This window comes from Drosophila arizonae, chromosome X (genome assembly GCF_054131065.1).
Source record: "Drosophila arizonae isolate 15081-1271.41 chromosome X, UAZ_ARI_1.0, whole genome shotgun sequence".
In the NCBI taxonomy this organism is placed as follows: Eukaryota; Metazoa; Arthropoda; class Insecta; order Diptera; family Drosophilidae; genus Drosophila; species Drosophila arizonae.
The window spans coordinates 3,760,703-3,782,821 of NC_142927.1; the positions used below are offsets into that span (position 1 = coordinate 3,760,703).

Sequence of the window (22,119 nt, forward strand, 5' to 3'; positions counted from 1 at the left end):
CGAAAACTTGGAAACAGTTGAATACAATCTGAAATACCCTGTAAATGAAAGCGGATTGCAGTTGGTATACAAAATATGAAAACAAAATCAATATAAATACCCTGTAAATAAAGGCAACGATAGCTAACATAAACTTAAATTTGGGATTGGATACGCTCAGCATTAAATACCCTGTAAATAAGATTTAGTATTTAGTTTAATTGGTTAATAATTGGTTAATAAAATGACAAATGAAATACTCTCAGACAGTATACCCCGCTCACGACTTCATAACCGTACAGGGTATACTGAAATTCAAGCAGCAAGTGAATCTGTGGCCATTTCCTGGTTGTTAGCAACAGGCCTCAAAGCTTGCCCTTATACATACCTCTATACATATATATATAGCTGTATATATGTATAGTCTCCTTCTACCCCACCCGCGCTACCCCCCTCTCACCCCTCCCCCCTTGTGTTGTGTGTAACATTTGCTTTTTCCGTCTTCACTTTCAGCCAGCTTTGCTGACTCTAATAGGTGGGCGGAACTCGGAGCGGTAGCAACGCCCACGCAGACAAATGCTGTTGCCGTGTTGTTGTTGTTGGCCAACAGAATTTTGTTTTAGACAGCTGAAGAAATTTTGTAAAGCTCCTCGACAACAACTATGAAATATAAAAAATATATTAAAGTTAAATTTCTATTTTGGGCTGTCAGGCTTTGTCATCTCTCTCTCTCTCTCCCTCTCTCTCTCTCTCTCTCTAGCACTTTCCATACGTTGATTACAGAGTTAAGAAGAAAATTGCCCAGCGGCAATATGCTTTTGATGTCGCATTCAATGCAAAGCAGTTACTGCCTGCAAATGGCCAAAGATGAAGGATAAAGCGACATTTTTCGAATAGCTGACGGCTGTGAAGTATTAGGAAATAGCAAAATAGTTAAAATTCATAGAAAATTACAATAATATCTCAATTTGACTTTTAACTGTGAATGCCATTATGCTGCTGATGAACTCTATATATCTATCTATCTATGAATCTGTATGAACCTGTATATGAGCCTAACACATATTTATGCAGGTCTCAGGAGATAAATCATGCTCTCTACATAAGAGTCAAGCTCTAGAAATCCATATACTTACATATTATCTACAGATCTATAAACCTATCTTTATCTATAGATCTGTCTATTTGTTTGCAAACATTTATATATATTCCTGTATAGATTATATATCTTCCATTATAGCTATTTATCTAATTTGGTAAAGTTATGCAGCTAATATAGCCATCTGGATCTGCATATCCAGATAAATCTATTTCGATCTAGATCTGTATATGTATTCATATATTGTGATATATCTATGTATATGTTTTTATCTATCTATCTCTATAGATTGATTTATCTATAATCTGTTTAATCTATCCATAGACAGCTATATCGTTCAGTATATCTATACGGATCAGTTTTCCTATTACATGTATATATTCAAAGATCTTTCTTTGCAGATATAAGATCATTATAGAGATTTTCTCTCTTCTTCATTATTCTCTCAAGTATTCCTCACCTTGTTAGCACTCATGACATCTTGTCAATTGATTAATCAATCAATCAATCAATCAAGCAGCCCTTGTCCGTCAACCCCCAAAAACCTATGTGCATTCCGTCAACCCTTTTTTAATTTTTCTTCTTTTTTGTTGTTGTTGCCCAAATGTGTTTACCCAAAACAAACAAAGAAACAAACAAAACATGAGCGAAGATAACAGAAGAAGAGCAAGGCACAAGGAAAAGCTAAAGAAGAAATGGCAAACGGATGTGGGACTTGGGATGTTGTTGTTGGGCCTCGAGCGAATGTGAATTTAATGGGTCCATAAAACGAAAGGGATCAACGTAATAAAAAACGGATTCAGCATATTTTAGATGGCTTTGTGTTCCGAATTAGCTAAATATATGTGATATCTATAGAGGGTGACAGAGGGAGAGAGGGAATGAGAGCGAGAGAGAGAAAGAGAAAAAGAGCAAGAAAGAGAGGGAGAGAGAGAAAGAAAGAGTGGGAAAGAAAGTAAAATACATGGACAGTTCTATGAAATCGAAAAAAAAATATAGCAGCTAGGTTTTTTCAAGCTGATAGATCGCTTGGATAGTTAATAGATGCTTCTAATATCTAATAGATAGGCAATAGTTAGTAGATGTATGGTCTACAAGTATCCATACATAAATATCTAGAATGAAAGATATTGAAATGAATCTTTCATTCTAGATATCCTTATACACCCGTATATAGCCAAAATCCTTATATGAATATTATCTAAAAATTATCCACTTATCTTCAGTGAATCACTAGATATTGTATGCTTATGGCTTTATACATATAACATTTATAATAATTATATCTACTTTATAAACGTATCTATCTCCTATTAAGTCTATATCTCTATATTAATCCATAAATGAACAATGAATCCTTTTGTAACTTTGCTCATTTGACTTCAACTGCAATTCCAATTCTTTATCCTCATCGTATAATCAATAAAAATTGAGATCTCATCAGGGTATTCTATAGTTGGGATATGCGAAGAAATGTGCACTCGTTACATACACATACACACACATATCTATATATGTATTATGTGCATGGGAGTGTGGCTGGCACGTTTGCAACCCTAGAAACGGAGCCTAGAAAATGCTGCTCGAGTGTTTCGTATTTGTTGTTGTTTGCTTTCCATTTTTATTGTCCCGACGGGCAGCCGGCGGTGGTTGTGGGGGCAGAGGCAGAGGCAGAGGCAGAGGCAAGAAAAAGCGTAGACAGTCAAACAAAGCAACAGAGAGCAAAGCAAGCAGCCGAAGAAGAGGAAAGTGAGAGGAAAGGAGATGCAAAGCGGAAGCCCAAGCAGACGGCGTTGATTTATGTGAAATGTGCGAGAGGGAGAGTGCGAGAGGAGGAGGAAGTGAGGCGGGTAGGCGGGTAGATAGGGGGCTAGCAGGAGGGTGGCTGCCGAGGAGCCAAAAGTGTCCTTGAAACGATGTGTGTGGGAGGCAGAGAGACAGAGAGTGTGTGGGACTGCGACTGGGGCTGGGGCTGAAGCTGGAGCTGCGTACAGGTGGCACACAGCCAGCGGCAATAACAACAACAACAACAACAACAGAAAAGCCCCCTCCAAAAAAAAAAAAAAAAAAAAAAAAAAAAAACGGACCGCCACACCATAATGCCCAGGACCCGCCCCATAGTCGCCGCCATTTTGTGGACGAAAGTTGAAATTGTTTGCGCAAATATTTGCACGCCGGTGGCTACCCTAGCGTCGCCGCAGATTTTTAGAACTAGTCGAACAAATTAATTTCAATTGCAAATAATTATTTCCATTTTGCTCGCTTATCAACGATTTTTGGTTGGCCGTGCAGCCTTCACGTTTTTTGGCAAATAGTGGCAACTCTGGCAGCGCTTGAGCCAGGAGAAAGTGTTTCAATATTGATCAAATAGGCATATTCATATATATAGTGGGTCAGCTAGAGAGAAAGAGATTCAAAAAGCAAGTCAGAAAGAGAGAGAGAGAGAGAGAGAGAGAGATCTTTCTCTCTCTCAAGAAATAGAGAGTGAGACAGAGAGAAAGAGAGAGACAGACAGAAAGAGGGAGACAGAGAGACATAGAGAGACAGACAGTCTAATAGAAAGGCAGAGAGGCGAATAGATTTACTAACAGGGAGATTCGTCTCTGTCTCTCTTTCTCCCTCTCACTCACTTTCGCTCCTTCTCTCTACCATATAGAGGGTCAGCTTGAGAGAAAGAGCGACAAAGAGCTAGTCAGAGAGATAGAGAGACAAACAGACAGTCTAATAGTAAGGAAGAGAGGCAAATACATATACCAATAGGGAGGTCCCTCTCTCTCCTTCTCTTTTCTTCCATTAGCTACCTAAACGAATATATTTAAGCCCACATCTCCTGAAAAAAAAGAGATTTGTAATTAACAGAGATAGGAACAAAATGTTTATGGCAAATTCCCTTGAACTGGAAAAAAAGGAGAACAAATCGCAGTTTGTAACTAGAAAACTCTTAAGCAGGAGGATGAATGGACATGATGCAGTGGATCGGGCGAAATTCTCTGCATTACTGCCTGTGCAACAACTTTGTCAAGATTATGGAGCAAGAGTAAGAGGAAGCGAGAGAAAATGGCGAAGACAAAAAGGATTCGTGAGCGGGGCCAAGATTCAGCAACTTCCTTACAAGTTAGACAGCTACTTTGAGCTCTCGACAATGTCACTGCTATTAAAACTAATGAAAATGTGTCTGCAATGAATGGAGAGACGAAGAGATACTCTAGAAAAGAAAGCGAGTTGTAAAGTAAGGGACTATCAACAACTAACCTATGATCTAACATAGATAATGTTCTTTATAAGAAAGAGTATTAATCAAATGTATATGCAAAATGCAGTTATAGCTCTCACTATCTCTATCAGTAACTTTCTTACCAAAATTTACGTTTGCAACTTTTATAATTTCTGAGTTCCTTGGATCTATTACAAAGCCACTTTTAGTAAAATATATAAAACAGAAACGTTTTATATATAAATTATATAGTACTCTCTTGAAGAGCTCACAGCCAGAATTCGGTAATAATAACCCAATTAGTTACTGAGTTCCTTGGGTCTATAAAACACATATTTTAACTATACTCAATATATACAGTAAAGAGAGGGTAAGCTAAGCTTATATACGAATTTTGGTATCTCAGTCTCCCATAGTTAATGAGTTTCCTGACTTTATACGGCGTAAGATTGCCACCGTATTTCGTTAACAACCAACTATATAGGGTATAATTAGCGTGTCTTACAAAAACCTTTGCCAGGAAATATCTTTGCAATATTTCTTTTGACAATTTCTCAGCGTATTGCATCACGATTTAATGTAAGTACGAAAATGAACAGAAAAGCAAGTGAGAAAAGTGAAAATTCCCATGAAGCAAAGACAATGAAGAAAATTGAATCACAAATCTAATTACTTTTCTGAGCTGTTGTAACGTTTTTTCTGAAAGGTTTTAAGGCATTTTTCCGCCTTCACTTAATTTATAGCGAGTTCAAATGAGTTTGACGCAAATCTGATGAAAAGCAATTTTTTAATTGGTTGTTGATTACCTCAAATACGCCGGCAATCAATCAGTCCATCAACCAATCAACCAGTCATTCTTTTGACTTATCAGAGAGACAGACAAAGAAGTTAATCAATGTCGTGCCATCAGTCACACAATTGGTCCTTAGGTCAATCAGTCACATTTGAAGCTTAACAATCAATCAATCAATTCAAGTACTCAGTCAATTAGACAGTCACTGGCTCTATTTTAATGCTCAATCGAAGTAAATCAATCGACTACTCAATCACACAAGCCATCAATCATTTAAAATGATGCAGTCAGCCAAACTGGCAATCAATCAACCATGATCCATGATAATCAATTAATGAATACATTCAATAATGCTTGACTACGTCAATCAGTCAGTCAATCATTTACTTAATCAGTCAAGTTATGAATCAGCCAAAGTCAATCCCTTAACATATCAAATCAGTCTGAGTACCCCAATCAATATTTGGCAATCATGGAGTCAAGCAGTCACTCAATCAACCCAGCATCAATCAGTTAATCATTGACTTCAGTTTTTTAATAAAGTAGTCAATCATTCAGTGTATCTAGCAGGCACTCAATCGTTCAGTCACTGACCTACTAACTCAGTCAATCAATCAGTTAGCTTGATTGAAGTGCTTTTGTGCTCATCCCATTGAAAATCTATCTCTTCCTCTTCCTATGCAACTGTTGTTGTTGTTGTTATCATTCAGTCATCAGCTAAAGATGCTGCCACAGCGTGGGCGGGCGGGCGAACGGTTGCGTCTGTGGGCGTGGCTAGTTCATTAAGAATGGGGGCCATGCAAATAGCTTTTTTTGGTTCAACAAACTTCAATTAATGTCGCACGGCTGTCGCTTTTGTCGCTCATGTTTGTTGTTGGTTGTTTCGCTTCTTGAATGGCGAACTAGAAATATGAAAAAGCAACAACAAAACACACACACAAACATTTACATACATACATACATACACATCCACACACACACTCACACAGAAGCTTTGGCAACACTTTCAAGTGTCGGCAGACGGCTTTCTAACGAGCACAGCCACGCCCAGCCGCCCCTCGACTGAGCCGCGTTTTGCGTTCCATTCATAAAAAAAAGCGGAAAAAAATTGAAAAACTATTCAGCAAAAATAAAAAAAAAAATAGTATATATATGTATACGAAACACTAAACGCAACGCCTCAACAGTAGGCAGGCCATGCCACGCCCACTGTTTGCGCCTCTTTACGTTACTTTTTGCCTTAGTTTAGTTTGACGCTGCGCATTTGTTGATTTTATTTCACATTCTTTGTACAACCTGAACCCATTGAAAACGAACTGAATAGGGTATTCTGATATTGTGCAAATGTTTGTTACTTTTAAAGCGTTATCTAGAAAAGTTCATAGACGAATTTCGAAAGCTCTGTGTGTTGTAGTTTATGAGTTCCTTGAGTCTATACAATGGAAATCTAGGATAAGATGGGCAAAGCTGACCTAATTAGCACAAGTGCTCAGATATAAGCTTTTGTAAAGCTTATTTCATGTTACCATCTCTTTTAGTTTTTGAGTTCATTGGGTTTACTGAGCGGGAATCTCAGATGATATAATTTAAATGGAATTGGTTTTTATTTATGCTTCGTAGTAAGTATTATAAGAACTTAAATATCAAATTTGCAAACTATAGCTCATTTAGTTCTTGAGTTCCTTGGGTCTATACCGGCGGAACCATGAATAAAATAAGTAGAAGTGGACTGAGTTTTGTATATGCTGCACAGCAAGCTTAAATAGAGTTCATGTGCAAAATTTTCCGACTATAATTTCTATAGTATTGGAGTTACTTGGGACCATTGAACGGTAATCTTGTATAATATCTTTAAAAAAGGGCAGATTTTCATATATACCTTATAGTATTCATAACAAATAAAGTTGGCCTCTATTACCCTTATATTTTCTGAGTTGCTTATTCGCTTATCAAATTTTCCAAGTGTATCTCTAATAGTTTCTATATATACATCTATTTATATAACCGCTTCCGTTCAATGCCTTTAGAGTATCTTCTAGTCAGTCAGACCCTATTGTAGGCTCATACCACTCTATTCTATGGTTTTTGAGCAGCTGTTGACTTTAACTGAAGTGGGGCGTGGACACTGTGGTGGGCTGTGCGGGGCGAGGCGAGGCTATGTTGTGGGCGTGTTGTTACTTTGTTGCACAAACAAATTTTTTGGCTGTTTTTTTTTTTTTTTTTTTGTTTCTGGTAGTTTTTGGTTTCTGTTTGCACAATTTGCGTTAAGCTCGACTTTTTGCTCTTCTTCTTGTTGTTGCTGTTTAGTGAATTGTAAAGGAATTTGTTGTTAGATGTTAGAAAGTGTTTTTTTTTTCGTGTTGTCGGTTTTGGCTTTGTGTAGCTGTTGCGCCCTCTGTTGCGCATTTTTGGATTTGCTTGGGGGAAATACAGAAGCAGAAATGAGCAATAATAGCAGATATCGAAAAGTTAAACCTCAGACACAACTTTATATTGAATGCCCGAAATTGTAAGTCCCGTAGATGAAGACTATGTTTAAAATGTGAAACATAAAGTGAGAAATGCAAATATCCATCTGAAAAGGGGCGAAAAGAGAGAAGTGGGAGAAATAGAGAGAGACAGGGGGAGAGAGAGAGAGAGAAAGACAGAGAGATAGAGAGGAGGGAGAGAGTGAGAGAGTGAGAGAGAGAAAGAGAGCGAGTAAAATGGGAATGAGAGAGAGGGATAGAATTGTAGCAAATGGTATTTTCGATATATGCAAATATCGATATTTAACGATAGTGACATCTCAAGGGAATGAATTTTAAGAACATAAACCTTGAAAATGAAGTAAAAATACGACTATATGAGAGCCACGTCGATAATTGTCGAAATTGAGCCTGCTCCTAAAAAAGTAAAGATAAACACAGTAGACAAGTCAGCACCTGGATATAATACCATTTCAGTAGCCTTTAAACCAGTATTTATCGATATCATCGTTAACTATCCAAGAAGTAGACCCGCACGGCGTAAGAAATAAATTCATATTTAATATGTAAATAAAAACAATGCTAAGAATAGATATCGCAACCGTTATGGGTAAAGAAGTATGTGGCGACACAGGCGCCGCTGCCTAGGGCGGCCACCTGGTTGTATCGCCTTGTCATATAGATCCACATCATGGCCAGCAGCAGCAGGAATAATACGCAAATCGCTAGAAATTTCCTGCGGCCCATCGAAAATCTGTACACCGACTTCCGGGCCTCCAGCATACGCATCTTGTGGCCGCATTCACAGCAACGCACCTGCCCAACCAGCCGGAGCATCTCGACGCGGCGCTGCTCCTTGAATTTGGTGAACGTGTGGCCCAGGTCTTCCAGCAACATCTGCACCTCGTACATCTTGCCAGATTATGAAATCGTTCCTCTTGCCGTTGATACATATGAATAACTATAGCGATGAGCAGTCTATATAGATATTCCCAAGGATTTGCTATTTTCTAACGAGATATGAGCATTGTTTTTATTTTACAATGAAATTTAAAAAAATATAAATATTTTTCAAAAAAAAAATTTCTATTTTTTTGAACATATTAGCCTAGCTATATATGTTCTAGCATTTTAACTAGATAATGTCCGTACTCCTTCAATTTGTAATTGAATTACTGCATCACCCCTAACCACATATCGAATTGGAGCTCTTGCTCATATATCCAAAATTTGACAGTTGTGGCTCTTACAATTCGTGAGTGCCTTCAGAAGGGTTGCTCGGAAATGAGTAAATATGAAGTTATTAGCATAGTAAGCATAAATAGAAGTAAATTACCGAATTTAACAGGTTTTACTCTCATGATTTCTAAGTTTGCTTGGGTTTACAAGATGGAAGTCTTAAAAGAATAGCTAAAACTGAACTTCATTTCATATATATTTCATAGTAAGCTTTAGGAAGAGCTCACTTACCAAATTTCCGAACTATAGCCCTCGTAGTTTCCAAGTTCCTTGAGTCTATTGGATGAAAATCTCGGATAAAATATGTTAAAATGGGTTGGCTTTCATATATACTTCAGAGTCAGCTGACATACAGAATTTAAGAGTTGTAATTCCCATAGTTCCTGAGGTCCTTGGGTCTACAAAATGTAAATGTTTAAAAAACTGGGCCAAACTAATCTACTTTTTAAATATCCTCCATAGTAAGCTTAAGTAGAACTCTTTTGGTTCCTAATTTCGTTGAGTTCAGAGCTTTGGACAAAAATCCTTAATAATGGAACCAACAAGAGCTCCAACTTTTGCAGCAATTGTTTTCTAGGTCATCTTAATTGTTCACATGCGAATTATTTGAATATTCTCCGAGTCCGATGGGGCTCGGCTGTGGGAATATACGTATATGTGCAAATGTTTCAGTTAATTGAAACTCGCAGAGCAAACAGTTCTGTTCGCCCGAAAGGGTGTCTGTTTGTCTGTGTGCCTGGTTGCCTGTGGGTGGCAAACGTGTCGCTTGGCATATGTGTGGAGGCCGGAGGACTCCCGGTGGGAGCAGGGTGGTACGGAACGGGGCGGTATTCTTCTTGCCATGTCGGCAAGTTTTTAATGGCTGTAAAATATGTGTCGCCCTCTCCAGTAATTAAAAACTTTATCGCATTCCGCCATGGCAACAAAATGTTGCAGCCGAAGAATTACTTTACTTTTCTTTTCTTTTCTTTTTCTCTGCACGTATTTCGCTGCCATGTTCCGTTTCCGCGCAGTTTCGATTCCGTTTTATACCTTTTTCACTTGTTTTTTTTTCACAACAAATTTGAAGTCTTTTTCGAGTATTTCTGAGAGCTGCAACATTTGAAATCTGTGCCATGAGAGCTTTTAAGGGCTCAATAAACTTTTTAGAGCCCAAGTAAAGCCTATAGATAATTCTTTGATCTAAAAACAGCAAAGGAGTAACTTATATATACATATGTGTAAACATATTTAAATATTTGCATAGAAAATTAGCTATTTTCTTATTTGCAGGGTATCTGCAAGTCGTGCTGTTCTCATTTAGAAAGTGAAAGTATTTTGCTAAGGATTTGACATTTTGATTATACGTTCGTGTAGAGAAAGTCCTACTAGGCATAGTATTTAATATACGCCCTTTGTAGGCGTGGCAAATTGGGGTTAACTTGTCTAATAATTGTATAGCAATTCTATAACTAGTAATTTCTATTTTAATAAGTGAACTACTGTTTACCGCTGCTCAATATTGACTAAGAACTATGTGTGGGCGTGGCAAGCTGTTAAAAAAAACTATAATTTTCACCGTTTTAGAGGCAAGATTTATGCATTTTGCTGTTAAACTCATTTTAGAAGATATATGCTGTATATAACGGTAGATATATATAGATATAGATATAGATATAGATATAGATATAGATATAGATATAGATATAGATATAGATATAGATATAGATATAGATATAGATATAGATATAGATATAGATATAGATATAGATATAGATATAGATATAGATATAGATATAGATATAGATATAGATATAGATATAGATATAGATATAGATATAGATATAGATATAGATATAGATATAGATATAGATATAGATATAGATAGATATAGATAGAGATAGAGATAGAGATAGAGATAGAGATAGAGATAGAGATAGAGATAGAGATAGAGATAGAGATAGAGATAGAGATAGAGATAGAAATAGAGATAGAGATAGAGATAGAGATAGAGATAGAGGTAGAGGTAGAGGTAGAGGTAGATTAGAAATGTATGGATAGGAACTACAAAGTCCTGTATAAATCTCTGACATTTGCTGGCCGGGTATACCCTAGCCGTGCACTCCCTACTATGCACTAGATTCAGCTGCACTTCTGTTTGCCTTTTGCTTAGTTAATCTTGCGCAGCTTCTGCATATTGGGGCCATGCGCTTTGTTTTTGAACTCAGCGCCATTTCGATGACATTTGGGTCGAGGCAGCAGCAGCGGCAGCTGAGCTTATATTTTCCTTCTTTTTTTTAGTGTGTTCGCTCTCTCTATTAACTGGGCTAAGATGAGCTTGCGCCGCACTTGCCTTGTGCCTTGTGGCATTTAAGAATAGTTCAGCCAAATCGAATCCTTGCAAGTTGAAGCGGCAAAGCACGCGCCTAATTAAAATGTTGCCCCAACAGCCGACTCCAACTGCAAGCTCCCATTAGCCTGCTCTTGAAATATGCAGCAAGTGCAACAGCAAGCGGCAAGTGCAATTGCAAGCAGCAACTGCAACTGCGACTGCGACTGCGACTGCAACATGGCATTAATTAAGATTAATGCAACTGCAACAATTTGTGGCACCGACAACACATAAGCAACCCTTCCAAATGGGAGCTACCCCCACTGCTCCCCAACCAGCCGGCTCCCCTTCGATTGTTATGCAAATGCGTCTCGTATTGCATGAACAACCGCCCCCAATCCCCACTCTCCAGCCCATTCCCCGTCGTCTAGATATACCTAATCTACCCGTTATACACATGCGAGCAGTTCATCAAAGTCAAATTTGGCTGTTGGACTTAATTAGTTTTAGCCCCGGTCTACAATAACCAGCATAATAGCAATCGCCGATTGTGCTCGACTACTGAATACCCTGCATAAGCAAAGAGGCTCTAACTGTTAGCCGACTATCTCTGCTTCAAGCTGTGTAAACGCTTCAGAATAACAAACATCTCTAGTTCAAATATGTAGACTATAGCTCGTCGATTAAAAATCGATAACTGTGGAATTTGTTCAAGCTATCGAATAAAGAGTCATACGATTGTACTTGAATGGGCATATAAGAGTTAACTTATGAAATGTATATGTTATAAATATATAACTTTTAACTGAAAATCGATAATAATCGATGTTAAGTAATCGAGGATATATATATGAGCAAGCATTGTCATTTATGCATATTAATCTATATATGGAATTTCAAAGTTTTTGTTTAAATAACATATTGAAAATGTTTTAAAAAGGCGTGATTGGAAATCGATATATATCGAAACTCCGCAAATGAGGATTTATTAATATGAAGCAAACAGCAACGTTTTGTGGAATATATGTGTCTTTCAACAGCTTACATACAACATTTGAGAGAGGAGTACTAGAAATATTAAATAAAAATCGATAAATATCGAACTCATTTCAAGCGCTAAAAACATAACAAACATATACTAAAACAATTGAATCAACGCAATAAAACCTCCAAGATATGCTCAAAGCAAATACAAATCGATATTTATCTATATTTATCGATTTAGCAATGATCAATATGCAATGAGGTTAGGCTTGAAGCTATTAGCCCTATGCTAAGGGTATGCTAAAATAAGTTTTGCCTCCCCCTTCTAACTTGGCCCTCGATATGCCCCATTGTCGTATGGCAATACTTCAGTGGGTATAAGCCATTTGAAATCCTAACTGACATTTGAGTGCCAGTCAGTCAGTCGTAGCTGAAAGCAGAAGAAAGCCAAAACGCGTTTAAATGCCAAAAGGCCAAAAGCAGAAGCCAGCCTGCCCATTAGCTAAGGCCAAAGCTTGTTGTTGTTGTTGCTGTCTCTCTTTTATGGCCATATTCGCATTTCACTTAATTGAATTTTGTTTTAGTTATTTTTTTTTTTTTACGATTTTAGCCATCAATCAATTTACATATTAATCATTCGCTCAACTACGAAAAAATAAAAACAATTTGAAAATGTTTTTTTCTCCAAATGCATTAAAGTACAGTTGCGCTCGTTAATTATAGTTAATAGTGAAGCTGTTGATCAAACGGCTTTTCAATTACTTAAAAACTATATTTATGGAAGTTGCTAACTGACAAATATTTGACGTGCAGTCAAACTGAATGTTCAACTTGATGTTAGCAATGCAGTGAGGCTTGTATTTCCCTTTCATTGAAGCTATTATATGATATAGAATCTACTGAGGCAGTTCTAGGATATTTCCAACTTTTTCGATGATAGCTTTTTCAATTTCTATGTTTTGTGCGTGCCTCGGAATACAATGGGATGATAACGAGCGATTTTTTAGAAACGGAAGTTCTCTAGCTCTGCATCTCTTCCTCTGCTTCTTCTGTCTCTTTTTTTCACCTTCCCTTCCGCTCTCTGCTCGTTTAACGAGTATCGATTTTTATTGCCAAGCTCTATGCAAATTTCTGCTTGATATTTGCATAAAAAACAAGTAAAAGCATTGCATTCGGGCATGAATGACTCTCCGATACTCGCTCAGCACCTAAATAAATTTAACACTAGCTCAAGATGAATATGGGCAAACGTTGAAGAGTGATTCAAGTATGAGGGCTCTATAACTGCGAAATATATGCCTTACTCAATTTGCCACGCCCCCAGATGGGCCTATATGTGTCTGTGTCATATATATTTCCCATTTCGAGACTCTATCTACAATAACGAAAGTAGTTATACAATCTGTTAGCTAATATACTCGCTTCTCCACGGCTTGAACGGGCATAACTACAATAACATTTCATAGAGCACCTTCCACTTGGTGTTCGACTATAATTTATGCATTCGAGAGCAAAATGCGTTCCGTTATTAGTGTGGCAGAAACTTGGCAGTTGCCAGTTGCTCGTCCTTTGCCAAGTTCTTGGTTAAAGCCTGAACAGAAAGTGGAGGGCAAAACGATGCCAAAAAGGAATTGACTTGGCATTTCGATATAAATGCGAATAGAAAATATGCTGATGAAGATAAAATAGCTTGAAATAGCTCAAATATGATGGCAGAATAGAATAGATGTATATATCATCGATTACTGTCAATTGGCAAAACTTTCGCATAACTTTAACTACAATCGATAGTTATCTATATAGATATCGAATGAATATAAATATAGATATAGATATAGAAACTGTAAATATGACACAAATGAGACAGCTCTACATATTATCGTGTATTACCGGCGATTGGCAAACTTTCGCTTGCCTTTAACAACAATCGATAGATATCGATATATAGCCTAACCTCTTTTGGAATATCATAAAGAATTATTTGGTTCAAATATACATGAGAAGATTTCGATCGCATCATTGCAACAGGCTCTTTTTATTGTCTATTGATGTACTATGCATATACCCTGTATTAAATTCAAGGCTTAAGGCTTTAAGGCTTTAAAGTTCTACTTGAGCAAGGGCAAAAGTTTCGCTTATGGCACAACTTATATGAAATTGAATATGCACACGAGGTTGAACTCTTCTATATGCCATACCAAATAATTTCCCGAGAACCATTCAGCTTTAAGCTCCGTTAAAGGAATTTTAAAGGAAAATGTTTCGCTGTTTAATTAAACTTCGCCTTCAATCGTTGAAAAAAAATGAATGAAGTGCCACGCCCTGTCCCCGGCCCCTCCTTCACCACGCTAGGGAAATTGTGAAAATGTGCGAATGTGCAAATGGAAAAGCGTTTATGCCAGCTACCAGTTTGTTTTCCCCCTGCAAAAGAGAGAGCGCGCGCAAAGTGTTCAATAATGCAGGCAAATTTACACTGGGCAACAGTGCGACTGAAAAGTCAACAGACGCCTGCCCTGCTATAACTACATACATACGTATATGTCGAAGCTATATATCTCTATATGCATATGTATATACATATATGTTTGTGTGCATGGCAAGGGCGGTCTGTCAAAGGCAGAGGCAGCCAGACTCGTTAAATACTTAACAAGAGCCGCAACACTTGAAAATACCCTGTAGTAATAAGCAAAATGATAAATAGAGTGTATTGCTATATTAATATGTATTGACTTTGTTGGAAAATTACCTAACTATAAAAACCCAAAAAGATGTATGCCACATGTAAGCTTGATACCCTGTAATAATTTAAAAAAAAAAAGGCTATTATCAAGCAGATATCTTATAGTAAAAGCTGATAGATTGGCTTACTGCTACACATCTTATAATAAGTAGTTAGACATCCTGTAATATTATATTACATTAAGCTATTACGCCCTTCGTCTGTCCCATTTTTAATGAGTAGATGCAAGTCAATGATTTTTGCATGGCTTTTCAATTTGCATGTCATTTTGGACGGCTATTTGCAAAGGAGGCGGCGGGAGGTGTGGTCGCGCCACATCATTTGACAATGAGGTGCAGTCGGAATGCCTCGCAAAACAAACGAAACTCCCGCCCGACGAGCTGTGAATATGTGAATTTTGTGCGAATGCGATAATCGATGAGCGATAAACGATAAATGCAATAATAAAATATGCAAAGTGCTGATTAAGCATGTGACAGATGTGAGGTTAGTTGCTGAAAAGTATGCAAGAACAACAGCAACAATTAAATGCATAGAAGAGCCAACGCATTCAAAGGCAACTGCACATGGTACACTTGATGACGCCACCACTGTAAGTGTCTCGATTGCTTCTGTAGGAGTGAGAAGGAGAGCCGTATGTCAATTAACAACATGGCGCCTCGTGCTGTAAACGCATTCAGCATAAAACTTAAGTCGTCAGGCTTTTTATTTCCATACATGCACATAAAACTAGCTGTATTTCTGTCAGTGCTGTCAGTGCAGCTTTTCATGAAGGCATTGCATTACCAGCTAAATTCAACTCTTAGCTCTTTTACGGCTCAGCTAAACATCCACTTTAGCAATGCTTGCCAGAAAGAACTAGCTAAATCTAGCTAAAGCTAATAAACAGCACAACGCTGTCTGCCTACAGCAGCAAGCAGAGTGTGCTGCACTCTCTTCCTCTCCCAGTCTCCACTCTCCACACACTCGAAGCACTCAGCGAATGCTTCCTTTATATGCCTATTTGTCACAATATTTGCTATGAAAGGCAACTAATAAATTCTCTTACTTTTCTGCTCCACTTTGATAGCAAGTTTCTCAGCACACACATACACACACGTATTTGATGTGTATGTGTGCGTGTGTGTCTGCTGTCAACACTTTGCAAATTGCGTTGCAAAATTGTGACCCAATCCTCGACCCCTGCTGGCATGTGCCACTGTCTAAGTGTATAGTCATGTCAACGTGTCTTCAAGTTTCCCTATTTCTTCGTCTCCTAACGCCCAACCAACTGCTACTGCTCTATGCTCATACATATGCATATATTTGCACACTGTAAGAAAAGTTGTTTACTTTTACAAAGACTTACAAGTTTTTCAAATGATCATTATTATTATTTTCTCAATCCAAATAAATATTAAAAATTAAAAAAATAGAACATCAATGAAATATTTAATTATTTTCTTGTAAGTATCGTAAAATTTTGTACAGTGTACATATATTAGCTGTCTGTTTGCTAACTCAAAATGCCTAAAGGACTAAACCTTTCAAAACTTTGCTTGAGGGAATTTACTAATACCGCAATTGCCTTTGACATTTCCCATGTGTTGTCTGTGCGTGCGTCTGCTAATCTGTGTATGTATGTGTGGGTACCTCAGTGTGCATTGTTATATCAATAGCTTGAGTAATCTATGTATCTTTTGTCCATTGTGAAATGTTCATTTGTTATGATAATTGATTTGCTATTGTTGAAATTCAATAATAAATCAAAAATTGATATCGAAGCAATTTATGAGTGAGCTTTCAATTATAAAGGCGCCATTTTGAGACCCTCAGACAGACACACTTATGCAAGAAGATAGGGCGAGTGTGGGAGGTAATTTGATTTGAATTAAAGCTTCCTGTTGTTTGGCACTGATGTTGTTATTATTGCTATGCAACTGTCTTTAAAGTAATTGTTGTTGTCGCTGCGGCGGCGGCGGCTGCTGCTGTTAAAACGATAACTAGGCGCTGTTATGACGACAACAAAATAAATAAACAAACAAACAAGCTACAATTCTTTGCACGCACACACACACACAAGCACACAGACTCACGCAAAGCCATTAACTGAGAGTGATTTAACGAACGAGCAGCAGAGCAATAGAGCGAGAGCGCTGCAGTTTAACCGTTGCGCTCAACTTAACTAAGCGCAGCTCAGTGCGACGCTTCGTTCGCTTGATGTTGGCTGCAGGCGTGGCGGGGTAGAGGGACAGGGACAGAGATACGTGCAGCGCATGCCAAACATGAATGGGGGACATGGGAAAGGGATCGCCATAAAGCAACAATAAACAAACAGCAACAGCAATAGAAAGAGAGACAATAACTAAATAAATGAACATAAATTAAGCGCGCGGTAACTGAATTGAGCTGTGGAATGGTTCGTGTATGTGTGTGTGTATATGTGTGGGTATTACCCGGCAGACAATCACAAGTAAGCTGAGCAGGTAGAAAATCAAATACATATAAATATATACAAATACATGCATATAAATATATACAAATCCATACATACATACAGCCAGCTCATAATAGGAATATTGCTAAAGAACTGATTAACTGTATAAATATCTATATAAACTGAGATTGAGTGTTTGCCTACGCTTGAAAATCAATGAAATATCAACAAATTTGTAACTGTGCTTGCTAATTATGTTGCACACCACTGTGCGCCGACTAACCTGCACTTGGAGAATTACTGACGCAGTCGCTAGCTCGCTCACTCGCTCGCGCACTCAAGTTAAGTGAGTTAGTCACTCAGTCACTCACTCATTCACTCGTTCAGTTATTATGCGCTGCGTTTTGCATTTTGTTGACGTCATCTGCCATCGTCAAGGCAGTCAACCTGAAACTTGCAACCAACTCTTTTCACACTTGCAAACTAGCAACAACAACAACAGCAATGGTCTGTCTGTCTCTGTCTGCCCCGCTGTCGGACTGCCCGGTACTTTATGCTAATTGCGCGTTTGCCTTTTGCTCCGACCCAATACAAATGTTAAGTGCAGCTGTGCAAGTGAAAAAGAGAGATGGCGCACGCCAAGAGTTGACTGCGCGTCAGAATGAATGGGCGAGTAGGCGAGAGAGGGATTGATTACTCGGTAATTTACACCCAATAAATCGCAGTTGACAAATGTGAAATTAAAAATGTTTATATAATTTTATAGCGAGCAGCGGATATGCGGCGCAAACGCATTTTATTGATCGAGAGCAGCAGCAGCAGCTCGTCTGTTTACCTTTAGGCAGGTAAACAAATTTACTTTGTGCTTTTTGATAAACAAATATTGTTAACTTTTTTGATAATTGCTTGAATATTGTTTAAGTTTAGCCTTTCATATTGCAGCAAGTTCTTATCGTGTCATTTTCCGTTATCAACATTAACAAAACAAAACAAGCAGAAAATGATGCAGTCTACTTTTGTGGGCCAAGTCTTATCTTATCTTATTTGCATTAGAACATATTTTGCAAAAATTTTATTTGAATTCCATAATTTATTGTGAGTTTATTTAAAGCAAATTTAATAAGTCAATTGTTATATATAAGGGTATTATTATTTATTCTTGGGGCTTTAAGTCTTGGCATGCTAAGCCTTAAGCTTTACGTACATCAAACTTTTCAATTTTTATTCTCTTGGAGTGTTTTCTTTTCTTAATTTAAATTATTTAAGTAATATTTTTGTTGACGTTTTCTTGCTTGATAATTGTTTGTTTGTTTATTTAATATGTTGTTTGTCTTCTCCTGTGTTTGCGTTGGCTATCGCGTTGTGTTGGCCCTCATCTAACCCAAGGCCTGTTCATATACATATGAATGTATATGTATATAATACATATATGTATCTAAAACGTACATACATATACATTTGTCGTATATATCTCTTTGAATAATTAGTTATGAACTCGCAACATTTTCAGAAATGATAAATATTTGCCAGTCAGTCAAGCTTGAAGACAATAAATTTGATTAAAACAATATTTGAAATGCTTCACAAACAAAGGCTAGAGCAAACTTGAAAGCACAGTTATATCTATATATATACAGTTAGTCAAAACCTTAGCATATATCAATCTGATAATCAATCAACCTCGTGATCTATCAATCTGTTAGGCACTTAATCTGTCAGTCAATCAGTTTGGTAGCTCATCAATCTGACCATCAGTACACACTTTTTTAGTGTCAATTAATCAGTATATAGATATATATACATATACAAAAAATATATATATATCTCGTATTATCAATATTTTTTATAAATTTTGCAAAATAATTTTGCATACGCAAATCTTATTCAAAAATCCCTTCACTTAGATGACCAGCTCTTTCTCTCTCTCTCTCTCTCTCTCTCTCTCTCTCACTCATACTCTCCCCTTACTCTCTCTTTCTCTCTCGGTTAATAACGCAGCGACCCTGAATGAGTCAAAGCCAAAGCGAAAATCAAAAAGCGAAGGTTGACCGTCGCTTTGTTGTTACTGTTAATTGTTATTAATTTTTTTCTTGGGTTGCTAAAAAACTTGATTTTATATCATGTAGAGCAACGCTCCAATTGGAATGGCTGCAGGTATTGTACGAATGCTAATAAGAATTTGAGATACAGCTTTCTGTGAAATTATGTATATATGCGGATGTATGTATGTATGTATGTATATCTAATGTATGCTAATTACAATGTATGGAGCGCCATAGATCTCTGGCTCACCGGTCATGGCTAAATATACTTAACGTCGTAGATCTCTGACATTGGCTAATCGGTGGCAGAGATCTCTGTCTGGCAATTGTAGCATTTGTATGCGTGTGAGGAGCACAGCAGCAGAATTGCTAAATCCAAGCTCGTGCTGCTGTGCCATTTTCGCTATGTTCTTGTAGAGTTTCGCTCTCCGAATATTGGAGAATTGCATAATGGTTGTGTGAGTGTGTCTGTGTGTGTAAGCGGGCGCGCTCTATCATTAGGCAGCAGCAGCAGCAGCAGCACCAACAGACTGCGCTGCTTCAAAGCGCGCATCATGTAATGCCCAAATGCGAAGCATGTAAAGAAAAGCAACAAGACAAAAAGAAACGCATCAATTATGCAATCAATTGGAGTGAGCGAGAGAGCAGCAGCTGCTGCCAGCATATGCTTAACACGCGCTTTACAGCATTAACAACAGTTTTTACTACGACTGCCGCTGCTGCTGCTGCTGTTGCTGTTGTTGTTATTATTATAGCTGAGCTACATTTCATTTCATTTCATTTCGTTTCGTTTCGTTTCTACTTTTTCTTTACCTACTTATCGCATGCGTGCGTCTGTGTGTGTGCGCGCTACAAACTGTAGCGAAAGCTTTGCTTAAATTGCAATTGAATTTTGCCGCCCAGCACAATAAAAACAACAATTCGTTGCTCAAAAATGTTGCGAAAAATGTAGAAAAACAAGTAAGAAAGCTCTAGTCGAGACTGCTCGACTACGAGATCCCCTGAACCCTTGGAGCAATAGATATTTCAATAATTTTTCGCGTCTTTCAGCTTACACAAGAAACACGCACACACACACACACACAGGCATACATACACACACACGCATACAGACACAAACGCATACACACACTCACATGCACACACACATACACAAACACATACATACACATACACATGCACACACACATACACAAACACATACATACACATACACAAACACATACACACACATACACACACAAGCACCCACGCATAAACACACATGGGCTGCAGTGAGCGCTTACTATGAGAACTTAATTGCTTAATAACTTTTTTTATGGACGTACGATCTTCATGAAACTTTCAGATTATGATTATAACATGGATATGCATGTAATTGCCAAAGCACAAGTCTCTAGTATTTGAAATACGCTTTTTACAAAAGTGAGGGTGAGGGGGTGAATTTAACAGTGGGGGGTAAATTTTAACAAAAACCGAAATTGTATAAATTGCATGTAAGCATACATTAAAAATTTGGAGACTCTAGCAATAAAGGTGTAGAAGATATAATTTTAAAACTGGGTTTCGATAAGGTTTTTTATCGATAAAAAAGATCGGGATGAGTTATCGATTTTTAATGATAAACTTGATATGCGCGCTGTAATTACGGACATTTAAAAAAAATTTGAAGTCTCTAGCTCGTATATCTTCTGAAATCGACGCGTTCATACATACGGACAGACGGACAGACGGACAGACGGACAGACGGACAGACGGACGGACGGACAGACGGACAGACGGACAGACAGACGGACAGGGCCAAATCAACTCAGCTCGTCGCGCTGATCAAGAATATATATACTTTGTGGGGTCTGCCACGCCTCCTTCTGCCTGTTACATACATTTCAACAAAACCATTATACCCTGATTTCCCATTGAAAATGGGTTCAGGGTATAAAAAGCTGACAAAACATCAGCAGCAACAAGCAAAAAAGTGTAACAAAGTAAATTGATTATGTGACGACAGACAGCAAGCAAACAGAGTGAGATAGAGAGAGTGAAAGAGAGAATGCACTGATCACAATGGGGGAATGCCCCTAATTCATATGCATGAGTGTTGTAAAGTAAGCAATTAACTCGCTGATTGACTGATTGACTGACTGACTAATGTACTGACCAACAGCCTGACGAAATGTAAAGAAAGAGAAAGGGGAAAGGGAACTTAAATGAATTGCTCCAGAATGAGTTGGCTATAAAAAAGTTATATACAACTAAGAAGTGTAAAAAAAGCTATAAATAGAGACAGTTAAATGTGGATGGGTGTAGGTGGTAATACAATATAAGAGATATTAGCTGATTGAATAAGTGTGTTGGGGAAATTGAGAGAGAGAGAGAGAGGGAGAGAGAGGGAGAGTGAGACAGATAAAGGTAAAGATATTAAAGGGATATATTGAAAATCTTATTTAAAGATGAAGAGGAGCTAGGGACATAGTTGGAAATTTGCCAATGCCAACTAACTTTACCTCTTAGTAAAACGTTTACGAACATAGCACACAGCTGAATTGGATACATGAAAATGGAATTTACAACCAATTGACATATAGTATATGAGCATAGCTTGTAGTCAGGCAGTAAAACAGAATCCAATTAATTTATGATGCTTCTGTGGGTTGGCGTTGCCACTTAACGTAAAATGGCAACTCTTAACGGTTGTACGTGCCAGCAAGTGGCGTCACTTCAAAATAGATGGGAAATAGATGTGAATTTTGTAGCGCAGCCAGACTAAAGTGAAAAACTAACGGCTCTTTTTTACATACCACTTGAAAAAGGGCCAACAAAAAATTGGTAATTTT

The 22,119-nt window shown here is 37.7% G+C and overlaps 2 protein-coding genes across 5 annotated transcripts in view; one reads left to right on the forward strand and one right to left on the reverse strand.

The window, feature by feature from the left end:
- Ptp10D (Protein tyrosine phosphatase 10D) overlaps positions 1 to 22,119 on the forward strand; it is a 66,612-nt gene that overhangs the window by 27,271 nt on the left and 17,222 nt on the right. The gene's annotated exons all lie outside the window — the stretch shown is intronic.
- On the reverse strand, positions 8,095 to 8,465 carry LOC149267811 (uncharacterized). The gene has a single exon (XM_089473513.1). It carries the CDS (start codon positions 8,463 to 8,465, stop codon positions 8,136 to 8,138), a length of 330 nt encoding a protein of 109 aa, XP_089329639.1. The 3' UTR covers positions 8,095 to 8,135.